Below are 12,952 nucleotides of genomic sequence, written 5' to 3'. Positions count from 1 at the left end.
ACCAACAACCACCACAACCCTTTGATCCGAAAGCATCAACCCCTGTGCTGCCACGATGGTGCGCCAACTCAAACATCACGAGCAAAAGTGAGTAATATCCAATATAAGAACCCCCGTCATGAACATACGACAGCACAAAACTAACCCCCCTCCAGACTGCTCAAAAAGGTCGACTTCATCACCTACAAGGGCGACAACGACCATCGCGCCGCGGCCGTGTGCCGGCGCTACATGATCCAGAAGCCGGCCGACTACCACGCCTACAACGCCGTGTGCGGCTCGCTCCGCAAGCTGGCGCACCGCCTGAGCCTGCTGCCGCCCGACAGCGCCGTGCGGCGCAAGCACGAGTCCCTCCTGCTCGAGAAGCTGTACGACGTCGGGGTGCTGTCGACGCAGTCCAAGCTGTCGGCGGTCGAGCACGGCGCGACCGTCAGCGCCTTTGCGCGCCGCCGCCTGCCCGTCGTCATGACGCGCCTGCACATGGCCGAGAGCGTGTCGGCCGCGACGAGGTTCATCGAGCAGGGCCACGTGCGCGTCGGCGTCGACGTGGTCACGGACCCGGCCATGCTGGTGACGCGGTCCATGGAGGACTTTGTCACGTGGGCGCCCGGCAGCAAGGTCAAGAGGAACATTATGAAGTACAAGGACAAGCTGGACGATTTTGAGCTTTTGTGATTGCGGTTGTGAGCGGTTTTTTTCTCTTGATTATTTAGTGGGGATTTTGCGCCACTATCGTCACACGACGCACACAAAATCACCCATAACCGTGCTGGTCTTTTCAAGACGGCATATTAGTGGCTTCCTAAAAAAGAAGGGACCATTCACCAAACCACCAGCCGCTTCTCCAAGACGCAGCAGCTCTTGAAACGACAGGATGTTGGCTGGTCGGCTGGCGTTTCGAACCAAATCAGGGTTGGGATGACATATCGGACTTACTCGGTGTGTTCTTCCATCTCGGAACGTGCGCAGCAGAACGCTACAGCGGACGGCTCCGTCACTTCGGAATCCCTGAAACAAGGGCTGCATCCAGCGAGTCGGGCTGCTGCGGCAAGGAGCTGCAGCTCGGGCCGACCATGCACGAAGCTTGCAACAGCGTCGGCCATCATGGGGGCGAAGGGAGTGGAGAGGACATGGAGCTCTTGGAAACAGCCCAAGGCCCCATGCGGACACGATTTGCTCCTCTATGAGGTCTCCAGAGAGCTGCAAAGATCGGTTTTTAACGAAAGTTACATTATCATTCATTTCAACTACTCCCAAGCTATGTACAATGGCTGTCCCTTTGGGTCCGGTCCTGCTAGAAGGCGCTGCCGCCCCCGGGGCAGTTGAGTTGACAAGAAAAGAAACAACATGCTTGTGAGGGAGTGTGGGTGTGGGTTGTTTAGGGTATGCGTTTAAAATAGTATGGACAGGAGAAAGGAAAGAAGGAAATGAGACACCAAACATTACAATTTTACGCAGTGAGCAAAGAAACGCTGGGATGCGGCCCCCTCGTCCCTCCAGGGGCCTGCCCTTGGGCTCTTCATGGAATAGGGAAGGTGCAATGACATAGGCTCTACTCGTCATCCTCGTCTTCCTGGGCGGCGGCGGCGGCGAAGCGGCGCGACAGCATGCGCTTACACAGGTTGTACTCGATGGCGCGCTTCTTGGCGGCGGGCGACTGGGTGAAGGCGACGGAGCCGCCAAAGGGGCCCGTGACGGCGGCGTTGCGGAGGCGGGCGATGCAGACGTTTGAGGCGCCGGCCACCTGGCCCTGGCACGTCATGCCGGCCGGCATCTTGACCTCGACGGGGAAGTCCATGGTCTGGGCCCCCGAGAGGCCGGCGATGCCGAGCCCCGGGACGTTCTGGCTGATCTCGGCCTTTTGGAAGGCCGAGGCCTCGGTGCCGCCCGACGTGGCGTCGATGTCGGCCGTCAGCGGGCCGGCGCCGTCCTGGTTGACCTGGTGGAACACCACCTTGATGGAGCCGTCGTCGGACGAGGTGGGCAGGCCCTGCGCGGCGCCCATGCCCGTTGTAGCCAGGACGGCCGTCTCATTGGTGCCCTTGGGCGTGGCGACTCCCGCCGAGGCCTTGCCGGCGCCAGCGCCCCCGCCTCCACCAAGGCCGAAGAGCTAGCGGGCCTCGATCTAGGCGGCGGCGCAGCGGGCGAGGTTGGTGGCGTGCCGTCGATGAGCGACAGGCCCGGGAGGTTGACGCCGTTGGCGCCCTGCACCTCGGTCACCACGCCGTGGCCGAGCACGTTGGTGGCGGCGAAGGCCGCGGCGAGGGCTGCGCTGGAGTACCTCATTTTTCTGTATGTGTGGGTGGAGGAGGAGGAAGGGATAAAAGCACAGTCGTGTCTGCTGAGGAACCCAAGTCTGTGGGATAATTGTTTGTACGAGAATTAAAGAAAAAGATGGTAACAAAAGAGGAAATTGTAAAGATGATGCTGTGATTCTGATGAGCAAGAGGGAGATAGACGCTGTCCCATGGGAATCTCCCGCCGCCTTTATAGAGCCTGATGCGGCCCTTTCCGGAGTTGCGCTTCCCTGTAGAGACGTCACGACATGGGACCGGCTCTGCCTGCATGTGCCTGCACCGAGACACCAGTCGTAGATGCGTCCAAACCCGCACCTGCATGTAGCAATGCAAGCTTCCGAGGAACAGATCCTCGTGATCCGACCAAGTGGCAAGAAATCGGCCGAGGCGCCAGGGATGCCATTGATGAGAGCGGCCAGTCGACGCAGAGAAGCCCAGCGCCCCGGGGATCTGTCCGTCTGCAAAGTTCGCCGTTGGCGGACATCCATCCATGGCCAAACGGCTCATGAGATCGCACAACAGCTGATAGACTACCAACGGTACAAAGGCTTAGTCAAGGATGCCTGCCAGTCGGTCGAGTGACAGCGGAAACATCCAAGGGACCCGTGGTGCGCCCTTGTTTGGAGCATGGGCTGGGACAAAGGAAGCAGCCAACGCGATTGGTGGGTATGTTTGCGGAACCAAACAACCGGGTTGTATTGGGAAACAAGTCGTCGACGGCCATCTGTCCTGTGCCTGGTACATCCATGTTGAGAGACATGTGCCGATATCAGTGCAAGCGAGAGCGAGTGTCTGTGCCTCCGCCGTGAGAGGCAGGAGGCGACTGCGTGCGGCAGGCTCGCGCCGGGCCCTCCCATGTCCGTACCCAGAGCCCTCGACTCGAGAAGGCTCCGACTTTAGGTTGAGCCCAAAGCCTGTCCCCGAATCCTAGGGAGGGCGAAGAAAAGTCGTGAGCACATAGGATGAAGCAGAAGCATGCATGTAAGCTGAGGGAGCGCGGCAAGTGCCAGGGCTGTCGATACTTTTGAGGTTCCTTCGCTGGCGGCACGTGCAGGGGCCGAGCAAGCAGCAGCACACTCATAGAACTGCATACCGTCACGGCTCTACCTCAACAAAGAAATCGCATGCCAGGCAATTTATGCATACTCCCGGCAGCCGAGAAGCAAGAATAGAGCTTGCAGTCAGTCTGTGTGGTTGCAAGCACGGCCGGCAACCAACACGCCAACGGCTCCATTCTGACCGCGCTTCGAGCACTCCTGATTTGGGGCCGCCCGGTCGTATGCAAAATCAAGATTGCGTCACCAAACCTGTCAAGCGACGAGCTTTTTCAAAGACTCAAGTCAGGAACGGAGAAGGATATGGAAGATGGAGCGAGGGAGCACGGCGTCGGCTCCCTGAGCGAGACGGCACGACACAAACGGGCGAGCCCATGTCATGAAGAGGCACTTGTCGTCTCAGCGGGATCAGATGGCTGGAGGAGGACAGACGTGTTTGGGGAATATCAAGTCAGGGGCAAGTCAAGGATGTCTGTCGAGCAGCAGTCGCTGGCTCGCCACCTCCAAAGAACACTCAGAGTTGTCGTCGTCTCTTCCTCCGAAGCTGCAGTATCAGGTGGTGTCCGACCGCGTAGCTAAAGATAGGGGCATATATGCAGGTGCTGACTCTGGCTCCCTGCCTTGGACATCAAGACTTTTGGTCCTTGGAGAAGAGAAGAAAGAGGCGGAGGAAGAGACCGGACGAGAGGGTGCTTGCCCAAGGCCCCGACAACGGACATGACGGAAGGGAACAAACATCGGCCAGGGTCTCTCGCCGCTGACGCACGTCTACCTGACGTGTCGCTAGGGACGTCGACGTGTGGCACCAAGATCAGGCGAGAAAAAAGGTGCTCGATTGGACGGCGGCTGTGTCACCAGCCCTCGCTTGCCCTCCGCTTCTGCCGTCCGGTTCCAGCGAAGAGACAAGGTGGCGGTCGGGATATTGGCTCGCGTCGGTAGTCGCCGCCGTTCGGGCACGCGAGTTTGTCTGTGGCGACACAGTCAGGAGGGCAAGGGCGGGAGCTTGTGGTCGTGTGCCGCGGAGAATATTAAAGGAAGGTTCCCGTCCACCCACACGTGACTCCGTAGGTACTACTGTCGACGGGGGCCTCAGCCGTGTCCTGTTGCACGATCTTGAGGCGCACAAAGACAAAGATAGGCTGCCCGAGACATTTCCGTGGCTTTCTATTCGCCGCGCTCGGCTCCGCCAAACGCCGCTAGCCGTAGCCCCTCTGCTCATTATCGGCAAACTGGATGGATTCTCCGCGCTCCCGCAGGAGGCGGCGTCGGCGTTTTGTACCCCGACCCGATTTCCCGACGATCCCCTGTCAGGAGACCAACATTGAAGTCGGCGGACAGGGAGGCGGGGAAGACAAGGCTGGAGCAGAGGGCAATCACGGAGCTGGCCCCGCGTCGCATCGTCCCTACAAAACATGTACTGTGTTAGTAGAGTTTGCTGCCCCTGGTACGCCTGGCCCTCGTCACCCGGTAGCCGGGAAGCGCGGGACGTTGACCCGCTCTAACGTTAATGGCTGATGGGTTCATGGATGCTGGACCGAGGGTGCCAAGAAAGCCAACGGTCACTGTGGCCAATGCCCAGATACCCGAAAAAGCTTGGGCCCTATCGCATCGCTCTCTAACCGAATCGACGGCAACAGCTCGAGAGGGGTTCGAGCTTTGAGCCTCGGCTCAAGCACCCCTCCCCTTGAACAGTGCGTGGGGTCGGGTGTTCACGAGTGGAGCATACACGGGAGCTTGCTTGGCGCCGTCCCCCAACAATTCTTGACACGGCCTGTCGCTACAGGTGGGCGCCAGAAATTGCCAAAAAAGTGCCGACCTCCTTCTAGCCCATGTCCATGTCCAAGCCTTGTCTCTTCAGCCACCGGTACTGGTGGTGGGAGGACAGGGACGGCGTCGCAGTCGCTTAGCAAAAGTTGCCGAGGCAGGATACATGTTCAAAGTACCCGAGTGGGTAGGTACCTGCCATAGAACCGCCAAGTTTGCTTCTCTTCCTAAATAGTCATACCTACGTCCTCTGAACTGTCGCTCCCAAAACAGTCTTGATCCAGTTGCTGGCCAATAGCTGGACACATCAGCCGATTGATCTCGAGTACGAGGGCTGTCAACCGTTCATTTGAACTCCCGCCCCTTCGCTTCGCGAACCCTCCTGCTGGGTGCTGCCAACGTCGTGCCCCCCGGGTATTACCATCAGACACGGCGCTTGAGACGAGGCCGTTGCTTGAGCCAGTCACGGCGTGTAGCCGAAAGCGACAGTAGGCGCTGACCCTGGGTCCAAGTTGCCGACTTGTTGATATACACCGGCAGCAGGCTGTTCGATCCGCAGAGGCCGGCTTTGATAACACTGGATAGCATTCACCTCCCTCAGACGGGGTCTCTGCCCTTTGTCTCCTCTTACATCTTCAAGATCAAGCGCTCGTTCTCGAACAGACGATATCCCCGATAGCATACTGCACCACGCAGCAGCCGGTTATCACAGGGGCCCTCGGCCACTGTATAAAACACTCGCAGACACACACACACACACGCACGCACACACACACACACACACACACACACACACAACCACCACCACCACCACCACCACTATGACTATCAAGTCACGTTGGGACATTCCCATCCCACGCTGCTCCCTGCAGCAATGGATCTTTGGCTCCTCGCGCGAGCCCCTCCCGTCCCAGAGGGTACTCATGGACGCCGACCGCCCGGATGAGAGGTTCCTGACCAAGGCCGAGTACAGGCTTCTCGCCAAGCGCGTCGCCCTTGGCCTGCAGCGCGCCGGGCTCAAGCCGGGGGATCGCGTCCTCGTCTTTTCGGGGAACAGCGTCTGGCTCCCCGCCATCTTCGTCGGCGTCCTCATGGCCGGCGGCATCTTCACGGGCGCCAACCCGGGCTACGTCATGCGCGAGCTCTCGTACCAGCTCCGCGACAGCGGCGCCTCCTTCCTGCTCACCTCCCCGGAGGGCATGCCCGTGGCCCTCGAGGCCGCCGCCGAGGCTAAGCTGCCCCGCGACCACATCTACCTGTTCGACCCGGCCCTGGACCCCAAGGTTGCCGACCCGAGCCCCCCGGCCACCACGGTCGACTGCGCCGGCGCGAGGCACTGGGCCGAGCTGCTCCGCGACACCCTCGCCCGCGCCGAGGGCTGGGACTGGGCCGAGCCGGCGGACCCGGCGTCCGTCACGTGCTGCCTTAACTACAGCTCGGGCACCACGGGCGTGCCCAAGGGCGTCGAGATCAGCCACGGCGCCTACGTGGCCAACTGCGAGGGCGTCCTCTACGTGAACAGCCTGGACCCCACGGCCGCCGAGCGCGAGGCCCGCGACCGCGCCCTGTGCTTCCTGCCGCTGTACCACGCCTTCGCCCAGACCTACTTTATCGCCAGCCACCCGCGCCTCGGCACGCCCGTCTACATCATGCCCAGCTTCGACTTCCCCAAGATGTTGAGCCACGTGCAAAAGTACCGCATCAACACACTCACCCTCGTGCCCCCCGTCGTGGTCGCGCTAGCCAAGCACCCGCTCGTGCGCCAGTTCGACCTCAGCTCCGTCGAGACCATCGGCTGCGGCGCCGCGCCGCTGGACCAGAAGACGGCAGAGGAGTGCTCCCGCGCCGTCTCCCCGGCCGGCAACGTCCTCGTGCGCCAGGGCTGGGGCATGACGGAGCTCACCTGCACCGCCATGGGCTGGAACCCGACGGGCGCCCGCTCCACGGCCGCCGTCGGCGAGCTGCTGCCCAACGCCAGGGCCCGCCTCGTTGCCACCGACGGGTCCGGCAAGCTCGTCACCGAGGCCGGCAAGCCAGGCGAGCTTTGGATCTCGTCCCCCAACATGATGAGGGGCTACTGGAACAACCCAAAGGCCACGGCCGAGACGGTCGTGATCGACCCCGAGGACGGCTCCCGCTGGCTCCGCACGGGCGACATCGCCTACATCGAGGAGTACGCTCCCGGCGGGGCCTTCCACATCGTCGACCGCCTCAAGGAGCTCATCAAGGTCAAGGGCAACCAGGTCGCGCCCGCCGAGCTCGAGGCCCTGCTGCTCGAGAGGTCCGACGTCGCCGACGCCGCCGTCGTCGGCGTCACCATCGCCGGCGAGGAGCTGCCCCGCGCCTACATCGTGCCGTCCCCCGCCGCCCCCAAGCGGCCCGACCCGGCCGAGATCGCCGAGTGGTTCGCCGCCAGGGTCGCGCGGTTCAAGCAGCTCAAGGGCGGCGTCGTGTTGACCGACGCCATCCCCAAGAACCCTGTGAGTAAACTTGTGCTGTGCCAACGCGGCCCATCCTGTGCTTGCCGAAAGCTGACTGACAAATGATGAAAATAGTCTGGCAAGATTCTTCGCAAAGCCCTGCGGGAAAAGGCCAAGGCCGAGGTTGCCGATCTCAACTCGCGGCTCTGAGTCTGTAATCTTCTGCTACAAGTCGTAAGCTGGAACTGAGCGCGTTTGTCTTTTTTATCCGGTTTTCTTTCTAAATCTTGAAGAGCGAGCCATGGATCGCGCTCTTGCTTCCACACCTTCTCAAAATCCGAGTTTTTCGCGCTGGCCGTCGGCTTTCTCTTTGGGCGGATCAACCATTTGACCACTTCTGCTGACGTAGATCTGTAGCCAGTGCCTTGCTTGCTACTCCCTGCTACTCATTTTAAGCGTCTGACGCTCTCTGTGCTAGCGGTGAATACTCTAGTGGTATATTTATCCATGTTGTTCTTGTGCCGGCCGTTACTTTTTGGTGTTCCTCTCACACTATGAATCGTTCTTGCAGCCCCAAAGGGCCCCCATCCATACACCCAAGTCCCAGCATGCTGTCGCTGACAATGCAAGAACACAACCGGTGGAGAGATAAGACAGATAGTACAGAGTGTCTCGAATATCTCACCACTCAAACCCATATAATGCAAGCCTCCACATCTCACGGTCCCGACCAAAAGGCAGCGTCAAGCGCCCACGGGCGGTTCGTTGTCAAGTGTTGCGGCAGCCCCAGGCAAGTGGTCGGGCACAACTTCTTATGCGTTAGCCAACAGGCACAAAAGCACACGAAGGCCGCCGCAGCTACCCCGTTGACGCGTTCTGTTTGCCTTGGCGGACCTGGTTCAGAAACAAAAGCAGGTTCGGCCGACAGTCCTCATCGCCTTCAAGAAACTTACCTTTACCGTCGTGGCTTCCACGTACAATCATATCCACTGGGATATTCAGTATCCCGTCCACTCTTTTCTAATAACCCGTTAGCCTCAGCGAGGAATGGATTGGGTAGGGAGAGGCTACTGACTAATGGTCAGCCGCCCTCTTCCCGCTAGCTACTGCCTTTACCTGGCCAGCGAGGCCTGTCACAAGTAAGACGGCTTGTCCCACATTCGCTGGAGCGGCTGGGTTCGGGGCGGGGGGGCGGCAAATCGAATCCTTCTACGGCAGGTTAAGAAAAAGATCATGTAGCAGCCGGCTGTCAAATTGGGGACTACTTGAGTGCTCCCATGACAGATAATAAAGCTGAAAACGCCGTACAGAAACTAGCCAGAAATGCAATGAATGAAGCAATTGCTAACCAGCGCTACAAGAAGAAGAAGAAACAACGTCGGAAATAAAATCAGGAAGCGAAGCTCCTCTGTCCTTGAAGCAATTTAACAACAGCTTCGTGCCCGCATTCGATAGCCCATGACAACGGCGTTCGGCCTCTTTTATCCCTGGAATCGATGTCGGCTTTGCCCGTATCGAGAAGCAATTTAACAACTGCTTCGTACCCGTAATAAGCAGCCAATAACAACGGCGTTTGGCCTCTGTTATTCCTGGAATCAACATCGACTTTGCCCGTATCGAGAAGCAATTTAACGACCGCTTCGAGCTTGTTTTTAGCAGCCAATAACAGCGGCGTTTGGCCTTTGTTATCCCTGGAATCGACATCGACTTTGCCCGTATCGAGAAGCAATTTAACAACCGCTTCGCGCCCGTAATAAGCAGCCAATGACAACGGCGTTTGACCTTTGTTATTCCTGGAATGGATATCGACATTGCCCGTATCGAGAAGCAATTTAACAACCGCTTCGTGCCCGTTTTCGACAGCACATGACAACGGTGTTTGGCCCCCGTTATCCCTGGAATTGATATCGATTTTGCCCGTATTGAGAAGGAATTTAACAACCGCCTCGTGCCCGCAACGAGCAGCCAATAACAACGGCGTTTGGCCCGCGTTATCGCTGGAATTGATATCGACTTCGCCAGTATCGAAAAGCAATTTGACAACCGCTTCGTGCCCGCTTTCGGCAGCCCATGACAACGGCGTTTGGCCCCTGTTATCCCCGGAATCGATATCGACTTTTCCTGTGCTTAGCAGCAGTTTGACGGCGGAATCATGGCCAAAATGGGACGGCAATGTAAGATTTGTAGTCGATTTGGGGGGGAGCCAGTGCAAAGAAATCCAATATATATCGGACCACTTTGAATAGCTTTCAGATTTCGGATCACAGATGCGCAAGGCGAAAGGTATAACCGCAGCATCATCGACGATACCAGCTTCGCGGAAATGGGCACCCCAGTTTTCGGCCGAGTAATCTAGCAAGTCGGCTGTCGGGTCCGCATCCGCCTGGTGATTGAGGCGGTCAAGATAGACGGTGCAGGACTCGGCAAGAACTGTGTGTGCTTGGCGGATGCTGAACGTGTGCGCCCATATTGGGGGAGCAGCGGGACCAGGCGAGGACGCAGCGAGAGGGAGGAGAAACTCCCTCGCCGTCTGGTGAAGGAAGTAGACTTTGTCGTCGTGCACCGTGACGAACAGCCCACAGCACTCTCGGAGACGCCTCTTGAACGCTTGGTCGGGTTCCAGATCGAGGCTTCCCGGACAGACAGTGTCGGGGGCCAGCTCGAGTGCGATCTGCACTTCGCGAAGATTGAGCGGGCGGTATGCGCCGAGGAGGATGAGGATGGCCTTTCGGGTCACCTGTGGCGCCTTGGATCGGCTCAGGATCCCCTCGTACGCCTCATCCACCGTCTTGGGCAGATCTTCGAGGAGCGATCTATCGAGTCCTCGAGCAGTCTGTTTGACATCGGGGCCCTTCAGGTGTTCGAATACGAGGTACAGCCAGAGGTATGTGCGGTGAGTGATACTCGTGAGGCGAGTTCTGAGGTGTGCCTTGAGGTCGTCACTAAACTTGTCCATCTGGTGAACCCGGTGCTCGATGACCGAATTGATCTCTTCGCGAATGGTTTCGGACTCATCCTCTCCTTTGATGCGGATGTTGGGAAATGCCTTCTCGAGGTCCTGAATGTGCTGGACCGTACCCTCATAGGGCCGACTGGTCATGAGGATCTTCAGGTTTCCTCGGCGTTTCTCGAAGTGGTCGTGGATGTATCGCGACAAGGTCTGCATGTTGCGCTCATCCTGAAGGCACTCGTCCAGGGCGTCGAGGACAATGACAACAGTTCCGGCTTCGGGATCTGCAGTGGCGCTTTTCAGAATATCCCAGAGCGCAGTGACGTTGTTGGCAAGCCCAGCCCCGTCCTGCTTGTACCTCGGCAGGGCATGGTGCATCAATTTCGGGCGCAAGCAAAGCAGCTGATGGATCAGCGCACAAAGTGCCAGCTCGATTGTGTTCTGGTCCTGATCTTTGAAGAAGAAGTAGCATATGGCGGCATCCTTGGGCAACGTAAAGCCGAGCCTGGAGTCGATGAGGTATCTGGCGAGGACGGACTTGCCACACCCTGGATCGGCCGAAACCAGCAGTGGGCCAGAATCGTCCGCCAACCAGGACTGGTAGCTTTCGTGGTTCAGGAACCAAAGACACGTATCCGGCACGCGCAATTCAATGCGGTCCTTGTACCAAGCGTAGTCCCCACGCCGAAAGCTCTGCAAGCACTCGTCCTCCTCCGACTCTCTCGCCCACTGAACGAGCTTGCCCAGTGCTTCTCTGCTCACGGCGATGTTGATCTGCATCGACTCGCTTTCGACATCACGCCCCAAAACTTTGATCTTTTCGAGCATGTCCTCCCATGGATCGTATTTCACCACCTCTCTCAAGAAGTTGGCGAACCTGCGCCTGAAGAAGCGCAAGACACTCTGGGCTTGGAAATCGATGATAGCCTGATAGAGCCCGAGGAGGCGGCTTCGGAGATGATCCCACCTCGCGTCTGTGGGGTCCTCGGCATGCAGTATGAGCGGCTCCATGGCTATGTGTAGTACAAGTGATCTGGTAAGCCTTGTGGTACAGAATATGATAGAAGAGGAGGGAGTAGGTGAGTCCACTAACAAGTATAGTAACTGATTTTTTGGCTGACGTATGCGAGGCCCTGTTTGTTGGCTGCTTGCACTTCGCCCGGGTTGGTCAGGAGGGGAAGAAGCAAGCAAACGCCGGCCCAAGCAGCGCCTGCCAGCGGACTGGCCTGCACCGCGCCATCAATCCAATCCTTTCCCAGCTGGATTCCAGCGACGACATGCTCCACTTGATCTTGAAGCACGAACTTCTGCTGCCCGATCTTGAAGGCGATTTGCTTCTCTTCCATGTGTTTCTGGCCCGAGTCGATGACGTCCGCCATCATCTTTTGTCGATCCACGCCGCTTTGCGGTCCGGGTTCTACTGTCTTGGCGCCGGAATTGGGGGCTGCGTTGGCCAGATCGTTGGACGCCTTAAAGAGGACGTCGTTCAGGTCGGTCGTGGGATGTGTATTCGCTAGGTAGGGCGCTACCTTGAGCAGCAATTCCTCGTAGTCCTGCACGACTTCCGGCTTCTCTTTCCGGAGGGCTTCATAGGCATGATCCCACAAAGATGTTGAGCTCGCCGCATTAGCGTTCGTCACACACGGCCCGGAAGGTACTATTGGCTTGGCCTCTGTTGCTGCTGGCTCGTGAGCACCTGCTGGAATACTCGGCGATCTGGCTTCGTCGACAACTTGGGACGAACGGGGGCGTCCGGTAATGGTGACCTCACTGCCCAGCTCGTGGCCAAGGCTGGCAGGTTGAACGCTGCTTGAGCCGACCCGCTCTTGTCTGTGCGAGAGCCTCCCGCGGCTGGAACTCCTCTCAGAGCTCGAGGAGGCATCCCCGCCGGGCCGGTCCTGTCGCCCAAAATTCCAGTGACTGTGACTCCTTTCGGGGCTGATGGAGGCCTCCTCGCTGCGCTTATCCTTCCGCCAGAATTTGAAGCGACTGCGACTTCTTTCAGAGCTCGAGGAAGCCTCTGCTTTGGGACTGTTCTTCCGCCTGAATCGCTCCATTGCGTGACTCAGGGCACGGCGACACCAGTGATATCATACCGATGCGTGAACTTGGGCTTCGTAGTCGAGGTTGAGATGATCGGGAGGATATAGCGACTAGGTAGGCGTGTTGGACTAAGCAACTGATTGTGATGGTGAGGTAGATGGCAGGCTGTTCTTGGTGTTGGGCTGAAATCCCAGGCAAAGTGGCCAGGCTGCCCTGTGGCTGAAGTCGCGGCCCCTCTTTTGGTGTCGCGCGAGATTCGCTGACCAGGCGCCCCGCAGACATTGGTATTGGTTGGAAGTCTCAATGTCGGCGTCTCTGAATGGTGGTCAATACCTACCTAGGCAGGTTTGCAGGAGGAAATGTGCCCTGATGGCCACTAAAATTGGGAAGCCAATGGCGAGGAAGAGAATATCCTCTTCTTTT

At 58.4% G+C, this 12,952-nt stretch overlaps 6 protein-coding genes across 6 annotated transcripts; 2 read left to right on the top strand and 4 right to left on the bottom strand.

Moving 5' to 3' along the window:
* Positions 1 to 55: 55 nt before the first annotated feature.
* Positions 56 to 675, top strand: GGTG_02705 (U3 small nucleolar ribonucleoprotein imp3; the record flags this gene model as incomplete). The annotated part of the gene is made up of 2 exons (XM_009220480.1): positions 56 to 87; positions 156 to 675. 2 exons carry the CDS (start codon positions 56 to 58, stop codon positions 673 to 675), a joined length of 552 nt encoding a protein of 183 aa, XP_009218744.1.
* Positions 676 to 1,158: 483 nt separating this feature from the next.
* GGTG_02704 (MAS3 protein) lies at positions 1,159 to 2,286 on the bottom strand (the record flags this gene model as incomplete). The annotated part of the gene is made up of 2 exons (XM_009220479.1): positions 1,159 to 2,110; positions 2,212 to 2,286. The coding sequence occupies 2 exons, from the start codon at positions 2,284 to 2,286 to the stop codon at positions 1,553 to 1,555; spliced, it is 633 nt and encodes a 210-aa protein (XP_009218743.1). The 3' UTR covers positions 1,159 to 1,552.
* Positions 2,287 to 2,476: 190 nt separating this feature from the next.
* Positions 2,477 to 3,074, bottom strand: GGTG_02703 (hypothetical protein). Its single transcript, XM_009220478.1, has one exon. The coding sequence runs from the start codon at positions 2,779 to 2,781 to the stop codon at positions 2,539 to 2,541; it is 243 nt and encodes an 80-aa protein (XP_009218742.1). The 5' UTR covers positions 2,782 to 3,074; the 3' UTR covers positions 2,477 to 2,538.
* Positions 3,075 to 4,163: 1,089 nt separating this feature from the next.
* Positions 4,164 to 4,750, bottom strand: GGTG_02702 (hypothetical protein; the record flags this gene model as incomplete). The annotated part of the gene is made up of 2 exons (XM_009220477.1): positions 4,164 to 4,319; positions 4,583 to 4,750. 2 exons carry the CDS (start codon positions 4,748 to 4,750, stop codon positions 4,164 to 4,166), a joined length of 324 nt encoding a protein of 107 aa, XP_009218741.1.
* Positions 4,751 to 5,870: 1,120 nt separating this feature from the next.
* On the top strand, positions 5,871 to 8,126 carry GGTG_02701 (4-coumarate-CoA ligase). Its single transcript, XM_009220476.1, has 2 exons — positions 5,871 to 7,596; positions 7,672 to 8,126. The coding sequence occupies exons 1-2, from the start codon at positions 5,938 to 5,940 to the stop codon at positions 7,744 to 7,746; spliced, it is 1,734 nt and encodes a 577-aa protein (XP_009218740.1). The 5' UTR covers positions 5,871 to 5,937; the 3' UTR covers positions 7,747 to 8,126.
* On the bottom strand, positions 7,961 to 12,675 carry GGTG_02700 (hypothetical protein). The gene is made up of 4 exons (XM_009220475.1): positions 11,580 to 12,675; positions 8,612 to 11,499; positions 8,490 to 8,556; positions 7,961 to 8,344 (listed from the first exon to the last, which is right to left on the bottom strand). Exons 1-2 carry the CDS (start codon positions 12,541 to 12,543, stop codon positions 8,927 to 8,929), a joined length of 3,537 nt encoding a protein of 1,178 aa, XP_009218739.1. The 5' UTR covers positions 12,544 to 12,675; the 3' UTR covers positions 7,961 to 8,344; positions 8,490 to 8,556; positions 8,612 to 8,926.
* Positions 12,676 to 12,952: the final 277 nt, after the last annotated feature.

This window comes from Gaeumannomyces tritici (assembly GCF_000145635.1).
Source record: "Gaeumannomyces tritici R3-111a-1 unplaced genomic scaffold supercont2.2, whole genome shotgun sequence".
Lineage (NCBI taxonomy): Eukaryota > Fungi > Ascomycota > Sordariomycetes > Magnaporthales > Magnaporthaceae > Gaeumannomyces > Gaeumannomyces tritici.
Note: the sequence above shows the minus strand (reverse complement) of the source record. Positions and strands in the feature narration are given on the sequence as shown.

Excerpts from the sequence above, each read along its gene's own strand:
- GGTG_02703 (XM_009220478.1), bottom strand. The coding sequence starts at position 2,781 with ATGTCCGCCAACGGCGAACTTTGCAGACGGACAGATCCCCGGGGCGCT.
- GGTG_02701 (XM_009220476.1), top strand. The coding sequence starts at position 5,938 with ATGACTATCAAGTCACGTTGGGACATTCCCATCCCACGCTGCTCCCTG. Across the intron at positions 7,597-7,671 it reads ACGCCATCCCCAAGAACCCT|TCTGGCAAGATTCTTCGCAA; the intron begins GTGAGTAAACTT and ends TGATGAAAATAG.
- GGTG_02700 (XM_009220475.1), bottom strand. The coding sequence starts at position 12,543 with ATGGAGCGATTCAGGCGGAAGAACAGTCCCAAAGCAGAGGCTTCCTCG. Across the intron at positions 11,500-11,579 it reads AAAAATCAGTTACTATACTT|CCATGGAGCCGCTCATACTG; the intron begins GTTAGTGGACTC and ends TACTACACATAG.